We start from the raw sequence: 19,613 nt of genomic DNA on the forward strand, positions 1-19,613 counted from the left end.
CTTTCATTTATTATTACTTTTGTCAGATTCAAGTTATTTCTGTGACCATTGTGGGTTTTTCTGTCATTAAACGAGGGGTACCAACAATTTTGACCACGTGTGTACATAGATGGATATGTGATAGATAGACAGATAGATACATAGATAGATTGTTAGATATGTAATAGATAGATATGTGAAAGATAAAGAAGAATAAATAAGAGCAGCACAAAAAATTGCAATAAGGGTGCAAAGCCCCTCAGGCATGTACCAAACCTTATACAGGGATTCAAAAATGGAGGCAGTACACCATACTCAGTCAAGGGTTAAAGGTGCTTAAATTTAATAGCCCATCACAGCAACATTTTGGTCCTAGGTGGTGGACCTTTTACAAGAAATCCATGAATGTACAAACAGGATATTTATAGCATACAAGTAATTGAATGTGCTTAATAATAATTAGATATAAAAGTATAACAGCTCATATACAAGTGACATACATAAAGTGCATAGATAGTCCATATGGACACAAATGTGTTAAAGTGCAATACAGTGACATACATGTAAACAGTACTGTACAGTATTAGATCAAATATTAATTAGCAATTTACACACAGCTGTATATTATAAATCAATGTCATGGCTCACCGCATTCTAGACATACATGTGCGTGACAATACCGGTGTCCTTTTTAATACAATGCACATGTCCACAAAGAAAAAAAGATCAGATCGAGTTGCAGGAAATGAGCATCACCGCACATGCGTGGAAGCCAGCTCCTCCGACTGACACCATTTTAGTTACTGGAAAAACACAATTGTGCATGACAAAAATTTCTATATGCCGGAGTGGACGACAGCCCGCGCATGGGCAATAGAAAATCCACTATCCCGGCACCATTTTTACCAGTTTAGTTTTATGATAATATGGAGATAATATGGAGAACCGTGATGTGCTCCTTCTAAAATTATATGTAATGAGTCCATTCTTACTTTATTGGCTTCGGAGCAGCTTTGCCCTTGCACGGGCTGTCACTTGTATATGAGCTGTTATACTCTTTTATATATAATTATCATTAAGCATATTTAATTACTTGTATGCTATAAATATCCTATTTGTACACTCACACTCATGTATGCTTGAAAAGGTCCACACCTAGGACCGAAACATTGTTATGTGATAGATAGAAGGTAGATAGATAGATCCAAAAATGGAAGCAGCACACCAAAATAGGATCAAATCACGTGCAGTTTAATTGCCCGTCTGGCGACGATGTGAACCTTTTTCAAGCCAATTAAACTGCATGTGATTTGATCCTATTTTGGTGTGCTGCTTCCATTTTTTTATATAATTATTGGGGTTGATATATACCTGGGAATCTTTGGAACCTATGACTATATTTTTGTGCTGCTCTTTTTCTTTCTTTTTTCTAGATAGATAGATAGATATGTGATAGATACCGTAGATAGATAGATAGATAGATAGATAGATAGATAGATAGATAGATAGATGAGATAGATATTTAGAAAAAATGGAACAGCACAATGCTTATTAGTGGGTGCCAGGCCTCCAAGGCAATAAGTCCAATACTTGCCCAAATCCAGACAGAGATAAAATAATGAAGGCAGCACTCCATATGCTTTAAAGTGAAAAAAGTGGACTTTATTCAAACGCACATAGCAGAGTGATGTTTCGGTGTACTTTTATAGGTATATTTAACAATCATTAATCACTCATGATTATATTGCAAAGTGTAGTTAAAAACAGTATTTAATAAAACATGTACAATTCCATCCATCTTCATGTGACACAATATCTTGTACATCTCCAAAGAGAGTGCTAAATTGTCATATACATCTGTATAAAAACATTCAATATCTGTTAATTAGTCACATTAATATACGGTACTCAGAGCAGCTGTGTATAGATTAATATTATGGGTCTCACCCCTTTAGGATCATTCATTTTCATGAACGCTGATTTCAGCATTCCCTATTGCCTACTGCACATGTATCAGCGCATCACTACACTGTCATAAGCTGCCAATCCTAGGGAGTGTGTGGCATATTCCGTCCGCGCATGCGCCTTCCCGCATTCCGGAGGTCCCAACCCCATCTTAGATGTGGCAAAATGCTAAAACAGAGGGTTCTTTTTGCAAAGAACACCATCTGCATATCAAGGGAAAGTCATCAAAAGTAATGTAGGTGCCTTTAAAAACCGTATGAGCACTTACATTTCTTTTGTGTTCACTTCTCTAGAAAACTCTTGTAAATTATGGTCATCAAGTTACAAATGTTATGAATGAGTTGAAATTGATGACCATGATTTAATAAGGAAGTGATATTCTGTAAGAACGATAAGTTTACCATCAATTAAAGGGTAAGGATGCTTCATATGCTCTGGAGACATGCTTTACAGTGGGAAGCACCGCCTTTTGACATGCAGGTGGTGTGCTTTGCAAAAAAAAAATAACTCTCTGATTAAAGGGCACAGAAATGAAAAGTTTGAAAAATGCAAAATTTTAAAAATTTTTGCCAAATTTTCATTTTTTTCATAAATCCAGAGCTATAACCTCATAAAGTGACAGTGGTCCGAATTGTAAAAATTGGCCTAGTCATTAAGGTCAAAATTGGCTAAGGGGTTAACGTAGTTCACAATATAGATAAAACATATTATTAGACAGTTACAAGTTAGATAACGTGAATGATACATGATGTGATTAACAATTTTATGTCGCACTTCAGGAGGAAATAAAGGAAGTTTGTACTAGGTAGCTACATTTTTGTTTTGCTTCAGTTAAACCAGTAGAATTCTATTACTCCAAGGGAAGAGTCAGACTCTAGCCAGACGAGGATCGCACCACAATGCTTGGACTGGCTCTCCTGACCCGAGTATGACAGCTGCATAGGAATACATGCTGTCACGCTCGGGTCAGGAGAGCAGATGGCCAGTCCGAGCATTACTTTGTGATCCTCGTCCTAGTTATACGACCATCTGACTCTTCCTTTATAAAGTGAACTTATGTAGATAGAAGCAATATTTTCAGCTCATCTCGGTGAACACAGTGTGAAGAATACTATCTTGCCGTGCCAACTACCCAATTTGTTTTCTGCATAGCTTGCTGTGGGGCCAGCTTTACATAAAATTGAAATGTGTTTTATTCCAATCATCAAAGAGCATTATGTTTTTTCGAGCAAAGCGAGCCATGTTTATCATCTCCCATATGCACGGGATTAACCATTCTGCTCTGAGCATTTGAAGCAATGGAATGGAAATTCACACAACTCCTTTGTCTTTCAATAGAGTCGAAACTATTAACCCTAATAAAGAGCACATTGTCTGCCAGCATCCGCAATCCAATTGACTACTATGTTAATCCAAAGTAACGCATCTCCTTTTGCTTATAAATATGTCAGAACGACAAGCTGTCTGGCACATTGTCATTGTGGCAAGTTTCTGTCACTGGAGCTTAATAGACTCCAAATTGACTGACTACATTATGAATCGTCAGCCTGGAGAACACAAAGGTCTTTAGGCTATGGCCTGTTAAACTAATTTGTTTCCATCAGTTTTGATTAATTTATACAGCAATCCTGATATTGCGGCACGTAGAGAACAATTCAAAAAGCGAATCAGATATAGATCAAATACATACATCTCCTGTCAATGGCTTTGTGTAGTGCTGTCTGATGCCTGCAGAATCGGCTACCAGCCCAATAACTAAGTTTGCATTTTCCATAGGGTGGGCTATTCGCTGTTAATTTTCTCTGCAGCAATATTGCGAGTACTAGGACATGAGGGAGAAGCAATTCCACTTTCTCTGGCTTTAATAATTGGATGGTGCAATTCAATCTACTTTGCCAGAGGATTTAAAATGCTGGGCCAATTTTCAATAATGATTCAGAAGGTAAGAAGCTTGTATATGAAATGGAAACGGAGCAGAAAATAACTAACGTCACTGGTTTTCCTGGAAATAAACTGAAAGGAGTTTTAAAATAGGCTGCACCCTGTGTACAATGCACAGGGAACTCATGGAACATCTCAGTAACATGAGAATTAATTCGCACTAGTACCAGAGGGACCTGCTCGTCTTCCTACCAGAAGGAATGTATGACTCTCCTATTGAAATTAGGCATTGGCTCTTCATAGTTTATTTATTTATTTAAGTTTACATTTAGCTTTTATTTTGTCTTTTTTTCAAGTTTTCTTTTTCATTACTATTACCACTTGTATTTTTGCTTATATCTCTACAAAAAGATTACCCCCCCCCCCCAAAAAAAAAGAATATTTCTACATTATAAGTTTGCAGTGGATTACCACCAGTCTATAAATTTACAGACAGTTTACAAAAAACAGGTGTTTTTTCTACAGACCACAATGTCCAAAAGTGAAAAGCACTGTTCGTGAATTTTTTTTAATTTTTCCTAAGTTTGTACCTCACATGTGCCTATGTCTATGAGCAGTACAAGCACACAGAATAGCAAACAAGGAGAGGAAAGAGTTGATTTAGTGAAGTTCTGTGGTTCTTCAGCCAATGAACACTGAGTGTGGTGATCACAGGCTTCTTTCCTGCACTTAGCGCACTGCTCCATACAGCTCCATAAAGCAGTTAGCTCCCAGTCTTCCTTCAGTAACTCACTCTCATGAATGTTTGAAGCGGTGGTGCCAGCAGCATCTTAGGCAGTGGCTTTATGGTTGACTACTTGTTACTTGAGCCTGCAGACACACACATATCAACTTCTACATAACGCCTCATCAAGTCTTCAGGAATACCCAGTAGTGTTGAGATGAGTGTGTGTTCTCTAATTATTCGCAGGTCATAGCTTAGCAGCTGAATAGCTGTGATGGGAGAGGAAAAGGCCTAGGGGTTCGAAACCTTAGAAGAACATAATGAGGACAGACTCTTCCTCTGACTTGCAGACTGTGACCATATGGGGTATAGATGGATTTGACATGAACTTTGGCGCATGGAGAATGGACCAACAGTGTTTAAAGTCTTACAGTCTTTATACATATGCCATAAGGTTCATGTAGCCTGCTAGTAGCACACATTCAGTAGCAGTTCACATAAGCTCTCTGCACACACAAACACATCTCAACTACTCCAAATACTCTGGAGTATTTTTGAGCAGTGTGGAGCATAAAGTAGTCAAGGTGTTTGTGCATACTCTAAGGTGAAGGGTCACTGACCATCTAACATGTGGCATTGTAGGATAAAACAAGCATGGCCAAAAATTGTTGACTAGTTTGACAACCCCGATTTTTACATACAAGTTTTTCACGGATGAGTTTACATACTCAGCCAAATAATTTTAGACGTTTGATTAAAGTTGATGAAATCTGAACAATTCAATCAAATAAATAGTTTGCTGAGTAACAAAATTAGGAATGAACTATCATTTTAGCCAACTAATTACAGACCATTCTCATTCGAAGTCCAGAAAAGTCAGCCAAAAGATCTTTTCAGCAAAGAAAGATCATTCTTTCAAAAACCATCTTTTGTTGAAAGAATTTTTTCAGAAAGATCATTCATTCATCAACCGGTATTACTGAACATGTGTGGCCCCAGGTTGAACGAATATAACAGGCCACATGAACTAAAATGTGTACAGCTGTGTCGGCATTAAGATAGTTCGTTAAACATACTTTAATCTAATGTGTGTGTATGTACATTTTATGGGATAGTTATTAGGCTATGTAGACAAAGCAATAGACTTATCTGTCAAATTTGTTTGTGAGCAGTACTGAACTGGAAGTACTAACTATATCTGAATTAGAATCCAACACTTGTACACTAAAGGTGTCCATACACATTAGATTACTGTAAGAATAGGTAGTTGTTTCCCGCTTCTGGTAAAAAAAACAACTTGACTTTATTAGAAAACTTGATTAACACATTTGGATTCCAAAGTTATAACCCCAAAGATAACCAGAAAAACAGCTATGCATTTCAGACGCACTCCAGCATCCTTTATCCAGCTTGTACAAGGGACGCTGAAGGGCATCTGAAACAAGTAACTATTTATGTGGTTATATTTGAGGTTATAACTTTGGAATCTAAATGTTTTAATCAAGTTTTCTAATAAAGTCAAGTTTTTTTTTACCAGAAGCTGGAAACGGCTACCATTTCTTACACGGACACTCACTCTTGGTCAGAGCGGATTTCCATGCTACAGAAGCATTAGTGCCTTGCTACATTAGTTTACTGACTGACTTACCATCAATCTAATTCCAACATGTTGCAATTCAAGGCTTCCAATCTTTGGTTCTTGGAGGAGATAAGCTGCTGGCATAAACAAGTCGATTTTGTATGTGTATAAGGTCGACAGGAGAAATAGCTTTCATCCAAAGTGTTCAGCTGGTAGATCTCAAAAGTGTGTAGCTTGATTAGGAATCTTAAATTGTAAGGTCTCTCTTCTCAATTCATTCTCCAGTTGTAATCTGTAACTTCTACTCATCTATTTTTTGCCATCATTACAACTTGACCTGGTACTCAAATTTAGAGCATCATGTATACACCAGATTGCCAGACATTAGGGAAAAGAGAATAGAGAAGGACCTGTGTAACCTTGAAACTTCTCTAGAGCCTATGTGATGAGGTGACCAAAAAAGTTCTCTGTAACTTCCAAAATGGATGCCATAAATGCATATTTTTGTCCCAACTTAGAAAGGGCAACTCAATAGCACAAATAATTGCTGCAAAAAATAAAATATTTTTAGAGCATTTAATAAAATGCATTTTTGTAATATTTAGGATTAGAAGTTAAAAAGAAAATTAACTAAAAAAAAGAAAAACAGTCGATACAGCAAATATTAATCATGGTTTTCCTACATACAATCTATCAGTGAAATTGTTTACTAATTAAAGCCCTAAAAAATTTTTTTCCTTAGTCATCTAATGAGGATAATCCAATGGTAACAGCTTGTTTGTTCAGTATTGAAGCTTACTGCCACAGTCTTATTTTTCCATCTTCTTTCTTGCAGATAATCTTCACGGATCTTCTGTGTTGGTTCTGCTTAGTGTTCATTATTATAATCGGATTTACCTCTGGTAAGGGATGACTGGTTTTATGCTTTATTTCAATATAAACTTTGATATCATTTAGCATTTCACTTATAGCAGACACAAGAGTAGAAAATACGTAGAATAGAAAACTGTATTATTACAAATCTATCACAATTGTCTACACAATAAATAGCAGATATAACTAATCTAGTTCTAATGATGTAAAACACTTGATTTACATATATTTTGATAAATTACGTGGTGCATTTTAGTTAAAGGGAAATGTGTTTATTACTCATGTGCCTATAGTGTTTATAGGCAAAATCTACACAAAAAGCTGAAGACTGCTAGATAAGAACCACCAAGCCTGGTTGTGTGGCGTCAGGCAGAATTCTGGATTGACAGGCTCTTTAAGTTGAAAGAAAAATCCTAAAGTATATCACCTATGAGATTTCATCACTAAAAACAACTTCTGTCAAGTTTAGATTGAAGCTCAAGGTATTATGGCCTAATGGGAGATCAGCAAACATTTCCGACAATTGGATGTTAGAATAATGAAATCTACGGTCTACCACTGACTACATATGAAACTATGACAGCATACATATGCACAAAAGCCCTTATATTGAAGGATTATACTTTCTATACTTTAAGCAAAATACAGAAAACAGTGATTCTTTTCTGCCCGAGCAGTGAGACTATGGAACTCTCTGCCACATGATATTGTAATGTTCGATTCACTAAAAAAGTAAAAAAGCACAAGGAAAGTCTGGATTTTTTTTTAACAAGTTATAGGTCCTAGATTCCATGATGGGATGGAGAGAATTTGTCCACATATGGCAATTAGCATGTGTCTCATGAGGTTTTTACCTTTTTCTAGATCAAGATGTTAGGTTTAGAGTTGAGCGAATTTTTGAAAATTCGGTGCCGATTATGATCAGCGGCGAATATTGTTTTTGCAATATTCGACCAAACACAGCCGTATGTCATTGGAGTCAATGGGAGTAGAAATGACCAAATATGTTCAGAATCGATCATCAAACATAAATTCGGCACGAATAGGATAACATTATGGTATGAATATGGCAAATTCAGATTCGGTGACCGATTCCGCACATATTTGCTCAACTCTAGTTAGGTTATAGGTAGCACTGGATGGATTTGTGTTGTCTCTTACCATTAAAACTATTAAACTATTATTATACCAGATATCTGCAGAATGCCTGCTGGCATAAAAATGAGGAGTATTCAAACTTTCATAGTAAAATAAGTTAGAAAGTTACATTTCTTAAAATATTTTACTGTTTCATACAAATATAATCAAATTATAATGTACCTCCGAGGAACCCTTAACAGAACTGTGTATAGTTTTTGCATGCATTTTTGATTTGGCCTTCTGAGCATTTCAGAAGTATGGATCTGTTGAATGTAGTTTTCCAGGATCAACAAAAATTAGGCTAAATAACCCATAAACTATTACTTATCTAATACAATAAGTCCCCTGCCACTCCAGCTCTGACTATTGTTTCTTCCTCATGGTTTTCGGTTACTCCCAATGGTAGTAATTTGGAATTTATCCACATGACAGCTGCAGCTAATCAGTGGTCTCAGCAATCTTATTCCTGTCCAGTGGGTAGATAAGACATGACTCCAGCAAGAAAGTAGATAGAGACTGTTGGGGAGCACCAGAATGGAGTATCAGGGGGCAGAGGATTTATCAGGGGAGTAAAGTTGTTTTTTATTTTTGGCATTTGATGCCTAATGGTATTTTCCATTTTCAGTATTTAATGTCGATTTTTGGAATTTATCATAATTGTTGCCAATATCAGAACAATGGAGCATTGCAAGTTCTCAGAGTTATACACTATGATTTGTAATTTTGCAACTAAATATCCATAGATATAATCTAATCTTGTTTTCCACAGCTTTTTATATTATGTACCAGATACTGGACCCAGAAGATAACCCTTTTCTGAATGACTTTGCTATGATGTTGTATTCTACCATTGAAATGATGATGGGACTGACTGACTTGCAGATTCCTACAGACACATCTTTCCCTCTGTTATACATTGCATACTCAGTGTATATGGTTTTTGTCTACCTTCTATTGCTAAACATGCTCATTGCAATGATGGACAACACATACTGGCGAATAGCGCAAGAAAGAGAAGAATTATGGAAAATACAGGTATTTGTACCCCATTCTCCAGATCAGTGGTGGCCACGAACCCCTGCAATCATATCTAAAAAAAAGTTGCTTCTAAGGAACTATTAATACTGCAAAGTAAAAACGTATCTGGACTTGATCAGAGATATATTAGTGAATATATTTAACCACTCAGTAGTAACATTGCTTTAACGCCTTTAAGAGTTCATGCTGACTTGCCACTAATTACAATAAATCACTAATTATCATGACACTGGGGAACTAGAATTCTCATAGAAACCCTAAAGACATGTTGAGTGGAACAAAATTTGCAGCCTAAGTCTTTATTAATTTCAGGTTGCTGCAACCATTCTGTTGATAGAACGTCACGTCCCAAGAATTCTCAAAGTACGGACTGGAATACCTGGGAGTTCCTTGGGATTAGATGACAAAAAATGGTACATTGGGTGAGTAGATTTTTTTCAAATCTCATCAAAGTTTCGAAGTTCTACCTAACAATATCCCTATTAAATTAATTTGTCTGCATTTTTCTAACATATCCTCATCTCCTGTTCCAGCTGCTAAATGCTAAACAGCGCAGTGTACCAGAAACCTCTCTATAGACAACTAGAATATACTTATGCACAAAGATCAATGTCTATGGCTCATACTAAGGTCACAAGTGGTGACTAGGGTTGAGCGAAATGGGTCGACCATTTTCAGAAGTCGCCGACTTTTGGCAAAGTCGGGTTTCATGAAACCCGACCCGACCCCTGTGTGGGGTCGGCCATGAGGTCGGCGATCTTCTGAATCTGGTATCGGAATTCCGATACCGAGTTCCAATATGTTTGCGATATCGGAAATCGGTATCGGAATCCACATTTAAGTGTAAAATAAAGAATTAAAATAAAAAATATTGATATACTCACCTCTCTGGAGGCCCCTGGACATCGCCGCTGGTAACCGGCAGCCTTGTTTGCTTAAAATGAGCGCGTTTACGGCCTTCCATGACGTCACGGCTTCTGATTGGTCGCGTGCCGCTCATGTGACCGCCACGCGACCAATCACAAGCCGTGACGTAATTCTCAGGTCCTAAATTCCTCATTCTAGGAATTTAGGACCTGAGAATTACGTCATGGCTTGTGATTGGTCGCGTGAGCGGTCACATGGGCGGCCGCGACCAATCACAAGCCGTGACGTCATCTAAGGCCCTTCACGCGCTCATTCTTAAGAAGGAAGGCTGCCGGAAAGAAACAGGGCGTGTCCGAGGGTGAGTATATACCTAATAGGAATATACTCACCCTCGGCTTCTTTCCGGCAGCCTTCCTTCCTAAGAATGAGCGCGTTCAGGGCCTTAGATGACGTCACGGCTTGTGATTGGTCGCGGCCGCCCATGTGACCGCCACGCGACCAATCACAAGCCGTGACGTAATTCTCAGGTCCTAAATTCCTAGAATTAGGAATTTAGGACCTGAGAATTACGTCACGGCTTGTGATTGATCGCGTGGCGGTCACATGAGCGGCACGAGACCAATCAGAAGCCGTGACGTCATGGAAGGCCCTGAACGCGCTCATTTTAAGCAAAGAAGGCTGCCGGTTACCAGCGGTGATGTCCAGGGGCCTCCGGACGGGTGAGTATATCAATATTTTTTATTTTAATTCTTTATTTTACACATTAATATGGATCCCAGGGCCTGAAGGAGAGTTTCCTCTCCTTCAGACCCTGGGAACCATAGTATCCCATTGCACTGCATTGGGTTTCGTGTTTCGGCCGACCCCGACCCCGACTTTTTTATAGGATCGGCCGATTTCGCTCGACCCGACTTTTGAGAAAGTCGGGTTTCGTGAAGCTCGACCCGATCCTATAAAAATAAAAGTCGCTCAACCCTAGTGGTGACGTGTTCCTATTGTACTTTTTGTCTGATTGATCCTCTCCTGGTTTGGGCTTACAAATACTGATGTGAAATACTGACCAAAATACTGTGGTGTGAACATGGTATAATAGCCAGTTTTTGTCTCCTAAGATTTCAACCAAATGTGTACATTTCAAAGTTGTCTAACATTTTACAGATAGGCCCTGATCAATTAAGACTGGTGTTGCACACTCCAGTCTTACTGAACATTCCCACTGACGTATGAAGCATCTAATTCATTAAGCAGTGCACACCGCCTTGTAACAACTTTGCTGGCATCACGTCATGGCCTCGCATCTCTCACACTATCTTACCCACTGCTCCAGGTCATGATGTGGTTTCTGTTTCTTGCCAGCTCCATGTTCTGTGTCTCTGCTCTCTGCATGCTTCATGGTTCTGTGTATAGAGGGGCGGCGCCTGAACTCTCTGGTTCTTATAGCAATCAGGTGCATCTGTCCAATCTGTTCCTGACCAATTACCAAGAGGCCTCCAGGATATAGTGCAGCTCCACCCAGTGTTCTGGGCCTGTGCAATGTGTTAGCTCAGTTAGTGTCTTGCTTCTGAGTTTGCCTGGCCTTGCTCTGAGTTACTCCCTCTCTGGAGGATTCTCTGTGTTATTTCCTTGGTCTTTGTCCGCCCACCAGGAGGCAGTATATCCTGGTCCCAGTGTCTTTGTCCTTGTGTCTTGTTCCATTGCCTTGTCTGCACTTAGTCTTACCTCGGTCTCCTAGTCTTTGGCTTCCTTCCCTGTTGTCTTTCCTTGTATTCTCAGTCTGCTTACACTCCGCACTCTTGCAGCTCTGCCTGCTCTGAACCTTTGTGACTTTACCTCTGCTCCTCACTTCTGCGTTTCTGCTCCTTTCTACTCAGCTTATCCTCTGCTGTTGCAGTTATCCCTTGCTGCAGCTTCTCTCCACTTTCCTTGTGGCTCTGCTCAGCTTTGCTGCAGAGACCTCTCCCGCAGCTCCTCTCCGCTCCTTGTGGTTCTACCTGGCTCCGCTCCTTGCGGTTCTACCTTGCTCCACTCCTACGGTTCTACCTGGCTCCGCTCCTTGCGGTTCTACCTGGCTCCGCTCCTTGCGGTTCTACCTGGCTCCGCTCCTTGCGGTTCTACTTCTCCTGCACTTGGCTCCGCCTCCTGCCTGTCTGCACTTGGCTCCGCCTCCTGCTCTTGGCTCCGCCTCCTGCTCTTGGCTCCACCTCCTGCTCTTGGCTACGCCTCCTGCATTTCTGTTCTTGGCTCTAGCTCCTGTGCTTTCGCTCTGCATTCGCTCTTGCGGTCTTTATCTACTTATTCCTAAGTCCTCGTGTCTGAACAGGTTCTTACCCGTTCTACATACCTGCCTGCAGACCGGTCCCTACCGGTTCTTACAGTGTGCCAGTCTTGTCCACCAGTCCTGCCAGAGAGCCAGCCGTGCCTGCCTACCTGAGAGCCAGCCGTGCCCGCCTGCCTGACAGTGTTCCTGTTGTACCCGTCTGCCTGCCTATGTGCCAGCCGTGCCCGCTTGCTTGTCTATGTTCCGTTCCCCGGTGGGATCAGCAGCCACAACCAGACTCCACCCTGGAGTGGTACCTGGTAGCTTCCTATTGCACAACTCTGAACTTACCATTAGAGGCTCCAGCGAACACCTAGGAAGTTACTTAGTTACGCCCCTTCCAGGGAAGTTTGGTCTGTGGTCCAGTGGGGCCACTCTCCCGCACGCCCGCGCCAACCAGTCTGGGCGCGAGCATGACGGTTTGCACAGGCCATGGCCTCCGCTGCATCCCATGTGCTACCGCTCGCAGAGCATGATGAACTTTTTCCCTGCCCGTATGAGCAACCTGAAAAATTTGTTCCACCAAGGGTGGTTCAGATTGAAGAGACCTCTGACCCAATTATTGTCTCTAATGCTCTCTTCAAGCAACTTCAGGCCTATGAGGAGGAGCACTACCCAGCTGACCCCCCCATGTTCTATGGGAATCCTGAAGAATGTCAGGGGTTCCTGAAACAGTGCTTGCGCTACATCCTGCAGAATGCAGCTTGTTTCCCCTCTGACTGGGTCAAGGTGGGTTACATCATGTCCTACCTGGCCGAAGATGCTCTAATATGGATAACTCCCCTCTGGGAAGCAGGGGATCCTATCGTCATGAACCTAGGGGCCTTTCTGGTGGCCTTCCGTAAAGTATTTGACAAGCCTTGTCCTGCTGCTCCTGTTAAGTCTTCCCCCTCTAGATCCGAGAGGCGCTCCAGACGGGCGAAACCCGTGAAGAAACCCCCACATCAAGCCATGACCGTCTGTGACCCTCCTGTTCCTCTACCCGTTAAAGCAGCTACCTGTGTGAAGCCTAAGAAGGTTGATGAGAGTAGGCTGGCAAAGCAGCAGCCTGAAATCAGCCATAAGAAGGGCATACAATGTCGCTGCTGTTGTGAGGAACACCTGGATGGCCTCTGTCCAGGGGATCTTAACCCCTTCCCGACCTTTGACGCATACGCTGCGTCATGAAAGTCTGTGCCAATCCGACCTATGACGCAGCGTATGCGTCATGGAATGATCGCGTCCCTGCAGATCGGGTGAAGGGGTTAACTCCCATTTTACCCGATCTGCAGAGACAGGGGGAGTGGTGCTTCAGCCCAGGGGGGGTGGCTTCACCCCCCCGTGGCTACGATCGCTCTGATTGGCTGTTGAAAGTGAAACTGCCAATCAGAGCGATTTGTAATATTTCACCTAAAAAAATGGTGAAATATTACAATCCAGCCATGGCCGATGCTGCAATAACATCGGCCATGGCTGGAAATACTCAAGTGACCCCCCCCACACCCACCGATCGCCCCCCCAGTCCTCCGTTATGGGGTCCGGTCCCCTCCGTCCGCCTGCCGGCTCCCCCGTCCTCCTGTCCGCTCCCTCCTTGTTTGAATTCACCCCCCCTGTGGTCCGATCACCCCCCCTGTGCTCCAATCCACCCCCCCACCACCCCTTCATACTTACCGATCCTCCCGGTGTCCGTACGTCTCCTCGCTAGGCGCCGCCATCTTCCAATATGGCGGGCGCATGCTCAGTGCGCCCGCCGAAATCTGCCAGCCGGCAGATTCCTTACAAGTACATTTTGATCGCTGTGGTAGGTTCTATCACAGCGATCAAAATAAAAAAAATAATAAATACCCCCCCCCCTTTATCACCCCCATAGGTAGGGAGAATAATAAAATAAAGAAAATATATATTTTTTTTTTTTTTCGTTTTCCACTAGGGTTAGGGTTAGAACTAGGGGTAGGGTTAGGGGTAGGGTTAGGGTTACGGGTAGGGTTAGGGGTAGGGTTAGGGTTATGGCATGTGCGGATTGGCCGCGGATCCGCAGCGGATTGGCCGCGGATCCGCAGCGGATTTGGCTGCGGATCCGCAGCGGATTTGGCTGCGGATCCGCAGCGGATTGGCCGCTGCGAATTCGTTGCAGTTTTCCATCAGGTTTACAGTACCATGTACACCTATGGAAAACCAAATCCACTGTGCCCATGGTGCGGAAAATTCCGTGCAGAAACGCTGCGTTGTATTTTCTGCAGCATGTCAATTCTTTGTGCGGATTCCGCAGCGTTTTACACCTGTTCCTCAATAGGAATCCGCAGGTGAAATCTGCACAAAAAAACACTGGAAATCTGCGGTAAATCTGCAGGTAAAACGCAGTGCCTTTTACCTGCGGATTTTTCAAAAATCGTGCGGAAAAATCTCACACGAATCCGCAACGTGGGCACATAGCCTTAGGGTTAGGGTTGGAATTAGAGTTAGGGTACCGTCTCACAGTGGCACTTTGATCGCTACGACGGTACGATCCGTGACGTTCCAGCGATATCCATACGATATCGCTGTGTCTGACACGCAGCAGCGATCAGGGACCCTGCTGAGAATCGTACGTCGTAGCAGATCGTTTGGAACTTTCTTTCGTCGCTGGATCTCCCGCTGTCATCGCTGGATCGTTGTGACAGTGATCCAGCGATGCGTTCGCTTGTAACCAGGGTAAACATCGGGTTACTAAGCGCAGGGCCGCGCTTAGTACCCCGATGTTTACCGTGGTTACCAGCGTAAAAGTAAAAAAAATAAAACCGTACATACTCACATTTCGGTGTCCTTCAGGTCCCTTGCCGTCTGCTTCCCGCTCTGACTGTCTGCCGGCCAGAAAGTGAGAGCACAGCACAGCAGTGACGTCACCGCTGCGCTCTGCTCTCACTGTACGGCGGCACTCAGTCAGAGCGGGAAGCAGACGGCAAGGGACCTGAAGGACACCGAAATGTGAGTATGTACGTTTTTTTTTTTTTACTTTTACGCTGGTAACCACGGTAAACATCGGGTTACTAAGTGCGGCCCTGCGCTTAGTAACCCGATGTTTACCCTGGTTACCCGGGACCTTGGCATCGTTGGTCACTGGAGAGCGGTCTGTGTGACAGCTCCCCAGCGACCACACAACGACTTTCCAACGATCACGGCCAGGTCGTATCGCTGGTCGTGAACGTTGGTAAATCGTTATGTGAGACGGTACCCTTAGGGTTGGAATTAGGGCTAGGGTTGGAAATAGGGTTAAGATTAGGCTTGTGGTTAGGGTTAAGGATAGGGTTAGGGTTGTGTTGGGGTTACAGTTGTGGGTAGGGTTGGGATTAGGGTTAGGATTAGGGTTAGGGTTGGATTTAGGGTTACGGGTGTGTTGGGGTTAGGTGTTGTGAATTTACCTTTTGGCTCCCTCTAGTGGCTACTAGTGATTTTACTCTGGGTATGTCTATCATCCCTTGTATGCTCACCTGGGTCGTTAGGTCAGGGGTGTTGCTATATAAGCTCCCTGGACCTTCAGTTCAATGCCTGGCAACGTTGATATCAGAGCTAATCTGTAGTGCTCTTGTCTACTGATCCTGGTTCCTGCGTGATTAAGCTAAGTCCGCTTTCTTGCTTTTTGCTATTTGTTTTTGTTTGCATTTTTGTCCAGCTTGTTCATTATCTGTATCCTTTCCTTGCTGGAAGCTCTAGGGAGGCTGGAGTTCTCCCCCCGGCCGTTAGACGGTTCGGGGGTTCTTGAATCTCCAGTGTGGAATTTTGTTAGGGTTTTTGTTGACCATATAAGTTATCTTACTACATTCTGCTATTAGTAAGCGGGCCTCTCTTTGCTAAACCTAGTTCATCTCTGTGTTTGTCATTTCCTCTTACCTCACCGTTATTATTTGTGGGGGGCTTGTATCCTACTTTTGGGGTCTATTCTCTGGAGGCAAGAGAGGTCTTTGTTTTCCTCTTCTAGGGGTAGTTAGTCCTCCGGCTGGCGCGAGACATCTAGCGACCAACGTAGGCATGTTCCCCGGCTACTTCTAGTGTTGGCGTTAGGAGTAGATATATGGTCAACCCAGTTACCACTGCCCTATGAGCTGGATTTTTGTACTTCGCAGACTTGCTGATATCTCTGAGACCCTCGCCATTGGGGTCATAACAGTTTGCCAGGCCCGTATTAAATGTTAAATGCATTGCAGAAGCGGGATTATAAGAAAGAAAGTTCTGAGTTTTTTTTTTATCTCTCTCATTTTTTTTTTCTTTTCCCCTTTAACTCTGAGTGGCTTGTGTTTGCTGCAGACATGAATGTCCAGACCTTGATTACAAGTGTGGACCAGCTTGCTGCTCGTGTGCAGGGCATACAAGATTATGTTATCAGAAATCCTATGTCAGAACCTAAGATACCGATTCCTGAACCATTTTCCGGAGACCGATTTAAATTTAGAAATTTCAGGAATAATTGTAAATTGTTTTTGTCCCTGAGACCCTGTTCATCTGGAGACTCCGCTCAGCAAGTTAAAATTGTTATTTCTTTTTTACGGGGCGACCCTCAGGATTGGGCCTTCTCGCTGGCGCCAGGAGATCCGGCATTGGCTGACATTGATGCGTTTTTTCTGGCGCTCGGTTTGCTTTATGAGGAACCCAATCTTGAGATTCAGGCAGAAAAAGCCTTGCTGGCGATGTCTCAGGGCCAGGACGAGGCCGAAGTGTATTGCCAAAAATTTCGGAAATGGTCCGTGCTGACCCAGTGGAACGAGTGTGCATTGGCTGCAAATTTTAGAAATGGCCTTTCTGAAGCCATTAAGAATGTGATGGTGGGTTTTCCCATTCCCACAGGTCTGAATGATTCTATGGCCCTGGCTATTCAAATCGACCGGCGGTTGCGGGAGCGCAAAACCGCAAATCCTCTCATGGTGTTGTCTGAACAGGCACCTGATTTAATGCAATGTGATAGAATCCTGACTAGAAATGAGCGGAAAATTCATAGACGCCAGAATGGCTTGTGTTACTACTGTGGTGATTCTACACATGTTATCTCAGCATGCTCTAAACGTCTTACTAAGGTTGTTAGTCCGGTCGCCATTGGTAATTTGCAACCTAAATTTATTCTATCTGTAACTTTGATTTGCTCACTGTCATCGTATCCTGTCATGGCGTTTGTGGACTCAGGTGCTGCCCTGAGCCTTATGGATCTGTCATTTGCCAAGCGCTGCGGATTTGTGCTTGAGCCATTGGAAAATCCTATCCCTCTTAGGGGTATTGACTCTACGCCATTGGCAAAAAATAAACCGCAGTTTTGGACACAGGTTACCATGTGCATGACTCCCGAACATCGGGAGGTAATACGTTTTCTTGTTCTACATAAAATGCATGATTTGGTTGTTTTGGGTTTGCCATGGTTACAGACCCATAATCCAGTCTTGGACTGGAAGGCTATGTCAGTGTCAAGCTGGGGCTGCCATGGAATTCACGGAGATTCCCTGCCCTTGTCTATTGCATCTTCTACGCCTTCGGAAGTTCCGGCGTATTTGTCTGATTATCAGGATGTCTTCAGCGAGTCTAAGTCCAGTGCACTGCCTCCTCATAGGGAATGTGACTGTGCAATAGATTTGATTCCTGGCAGTAAGTTTCCTAAGGGGAGACTGTTTAATCTGTCGGTACCTGAACATACCGCGATGCGTTCATATATCAAGGAGTCTCTTGAGAAGGGGCATATCCGTCCTTCTTCTTCCCCTCTTGGTGCGGGATTCTTTTTTGTGGCCAAAAAGGACGGATCTTTGAGGCCTTGTATTGACTATCGGCTTTTAAATAAGATCACTGTCAAATTTCAGTATCCTTTGCCGCTGTTGTCAGATTTGTTTGCCCGGATTAAAGGTGCCAAGTGGTTCACCAAGATAGACCTTCGTGGTGCGTACAACCTTGTGCGCATTAGGCAGGGCGATGAATGGAAAACCGCATTCAATACGCCCGAAGGTCATTTTGAGTACTTGGTGATGCCATTTGGGCTCTCTAATGCACCTTCAGTTTTTCAGTCCTTCATGCATGACATTTTCCGGAAGTATCTGGATAAATTTTTGATTGTTTATCTGGATGATATTCTGGTTTTTTCTGATGATTGGGACTCGCATGTGGAGCAGGTCAGGATGGTTTTTGAGATTCTGCGTGAAAATTCTTTGTTTGTAAAAGGCTCAAAGTGTCTCTTTGGTGTACAGAAGGTTCCCTTTTTGGGGTTCATTTTTTCCCCTTCTGCTGTGGAGATGGATCCAGTCAAGGTCCGAGCTATTCATGATTGGACTCAACCCTCGTCAGTTAAGAGTCTTCAGAAGTTCTTGGGATTTGCTAACTTCTACCGTCGTTTTATCGCAAATTTCTCTAGCGTTGTTAAACCGCTGACGGATATGACCAAGAAAGGCTCTGATGTAGCTAACTGGGCTCCTGCTGCCGTGGAGGCTTTCCAGGAGTTGAAACGCCGGTTTACTTCGGCGCCTGTTTTGTGCCAGCCTGACGTCTCACTTCCCTTTCAGGTTGAGGTGGATGCTTCGGAGATTGGGGCAGGGGCCGTTTTGTCGCAGAGAGGCCCTGGTTGCTCTACTATGAGACCTTGTGCCTTTTTCTCTAGGAAGTTTTCGCCGGCAGAGCGAAATTATGATGTGGGCAATCGGGAGTTGTTGGCCATGAAGTGGGCATTTGAGGAGTGGCGTCATTGGCTCGAGGGTGCTAAGCATCGTGTGGTGGTCTTGACTGATCACAAAAATTTGATGTATCTCGAGTCTGCTAAACGCCTGAATCCTAGACAGGCCCGCTGGTCATTGTTTTTCTCCCGTTTTGACTTTGTGGTCTCGTATTTACCAAGTTCTAAGAATGTGAAGGCCGATGCTCTGTCTAGGAGCTTTGTGCCTGATGCTCCTGGAGTCGCTGAACCTGAGGGTATTCTTAAGGAAGGAGTTATCTTGTCAGCTATTTCTCCAGATCTGCGACGTGTGTTGCAGAGATTTCAGGCTGGTAGGCCTGACTCTTGTCCACCTGACAGATTGTTTGTGCCTGCTAAATGGACCAGCAGAGTCATTTCCGAGGTTCATTCCTCAGTGTTGGCAGGGCACCCGGGAATTTTTGGCACCAGAGATCTGGTGGCCAGGTCCTTTTGGTGGCCTTCCTTGTCAAGGGATGTGCGGTCATTTGTTCAGTCCTGTGGTACTTGTGCTCGAGCTAAGCCTTGCTGTTCTCGTGCCAGCGGGTTGCTCTTGCCCTTGCCTGTCCCGAAGAGACCTTGGACACACATCTCTATGGAT

The 19,613-nt window shown here is 43.1% G+C and overlaps 1 protein-coding gene across 1 annotated transcript in view; it reads left to right on the forward strand.

Moving 5' to 3' along the window:
* Positions 1-19,613, forward strand: part of LOC143810019 (transient receptor potential cation channel subfamily V member 6-like) — a 216,672-nt gene that overhangs the window by 177,082 nt on the left and 19,977 nt on the right. The window contains exons 13-16 of the mRNA XM_077292933.1: positions 3,721-3,886; positions 6,964-7,030; positions 8,911-9,176; positions 9,492-9,601. Coding sequence (XP_077149048.1) covers positions 3,721-3,886; positions 6,964-7,030; positions 8,911-9,176; positions 9,492-9,601 — 609 coding nt within the window. The remainder of the gene's footprint in view (positions 1-3,720; positions 3,887-6,963; positions 7,031-8,910; positions 9,177-9,491; positions 9,602-19,613) is intronic.

The sequence above is a fragment of the Ranitomeya variabilis genome, chromosome 2 (genome assembly GCF_051348905.1).
Source record: "Ranitomeya variabilis isolate aRanVar5 chromosome 2, aRanVar5.hap1, whole genome shotgun sequence".
NCBI classification, from domain to species: Eukaryota; Metazoa; Chordata; class Amphibia; order Anura; family Dendrobatidae; genus Ranitomeya; species Ranitomeya variabilis.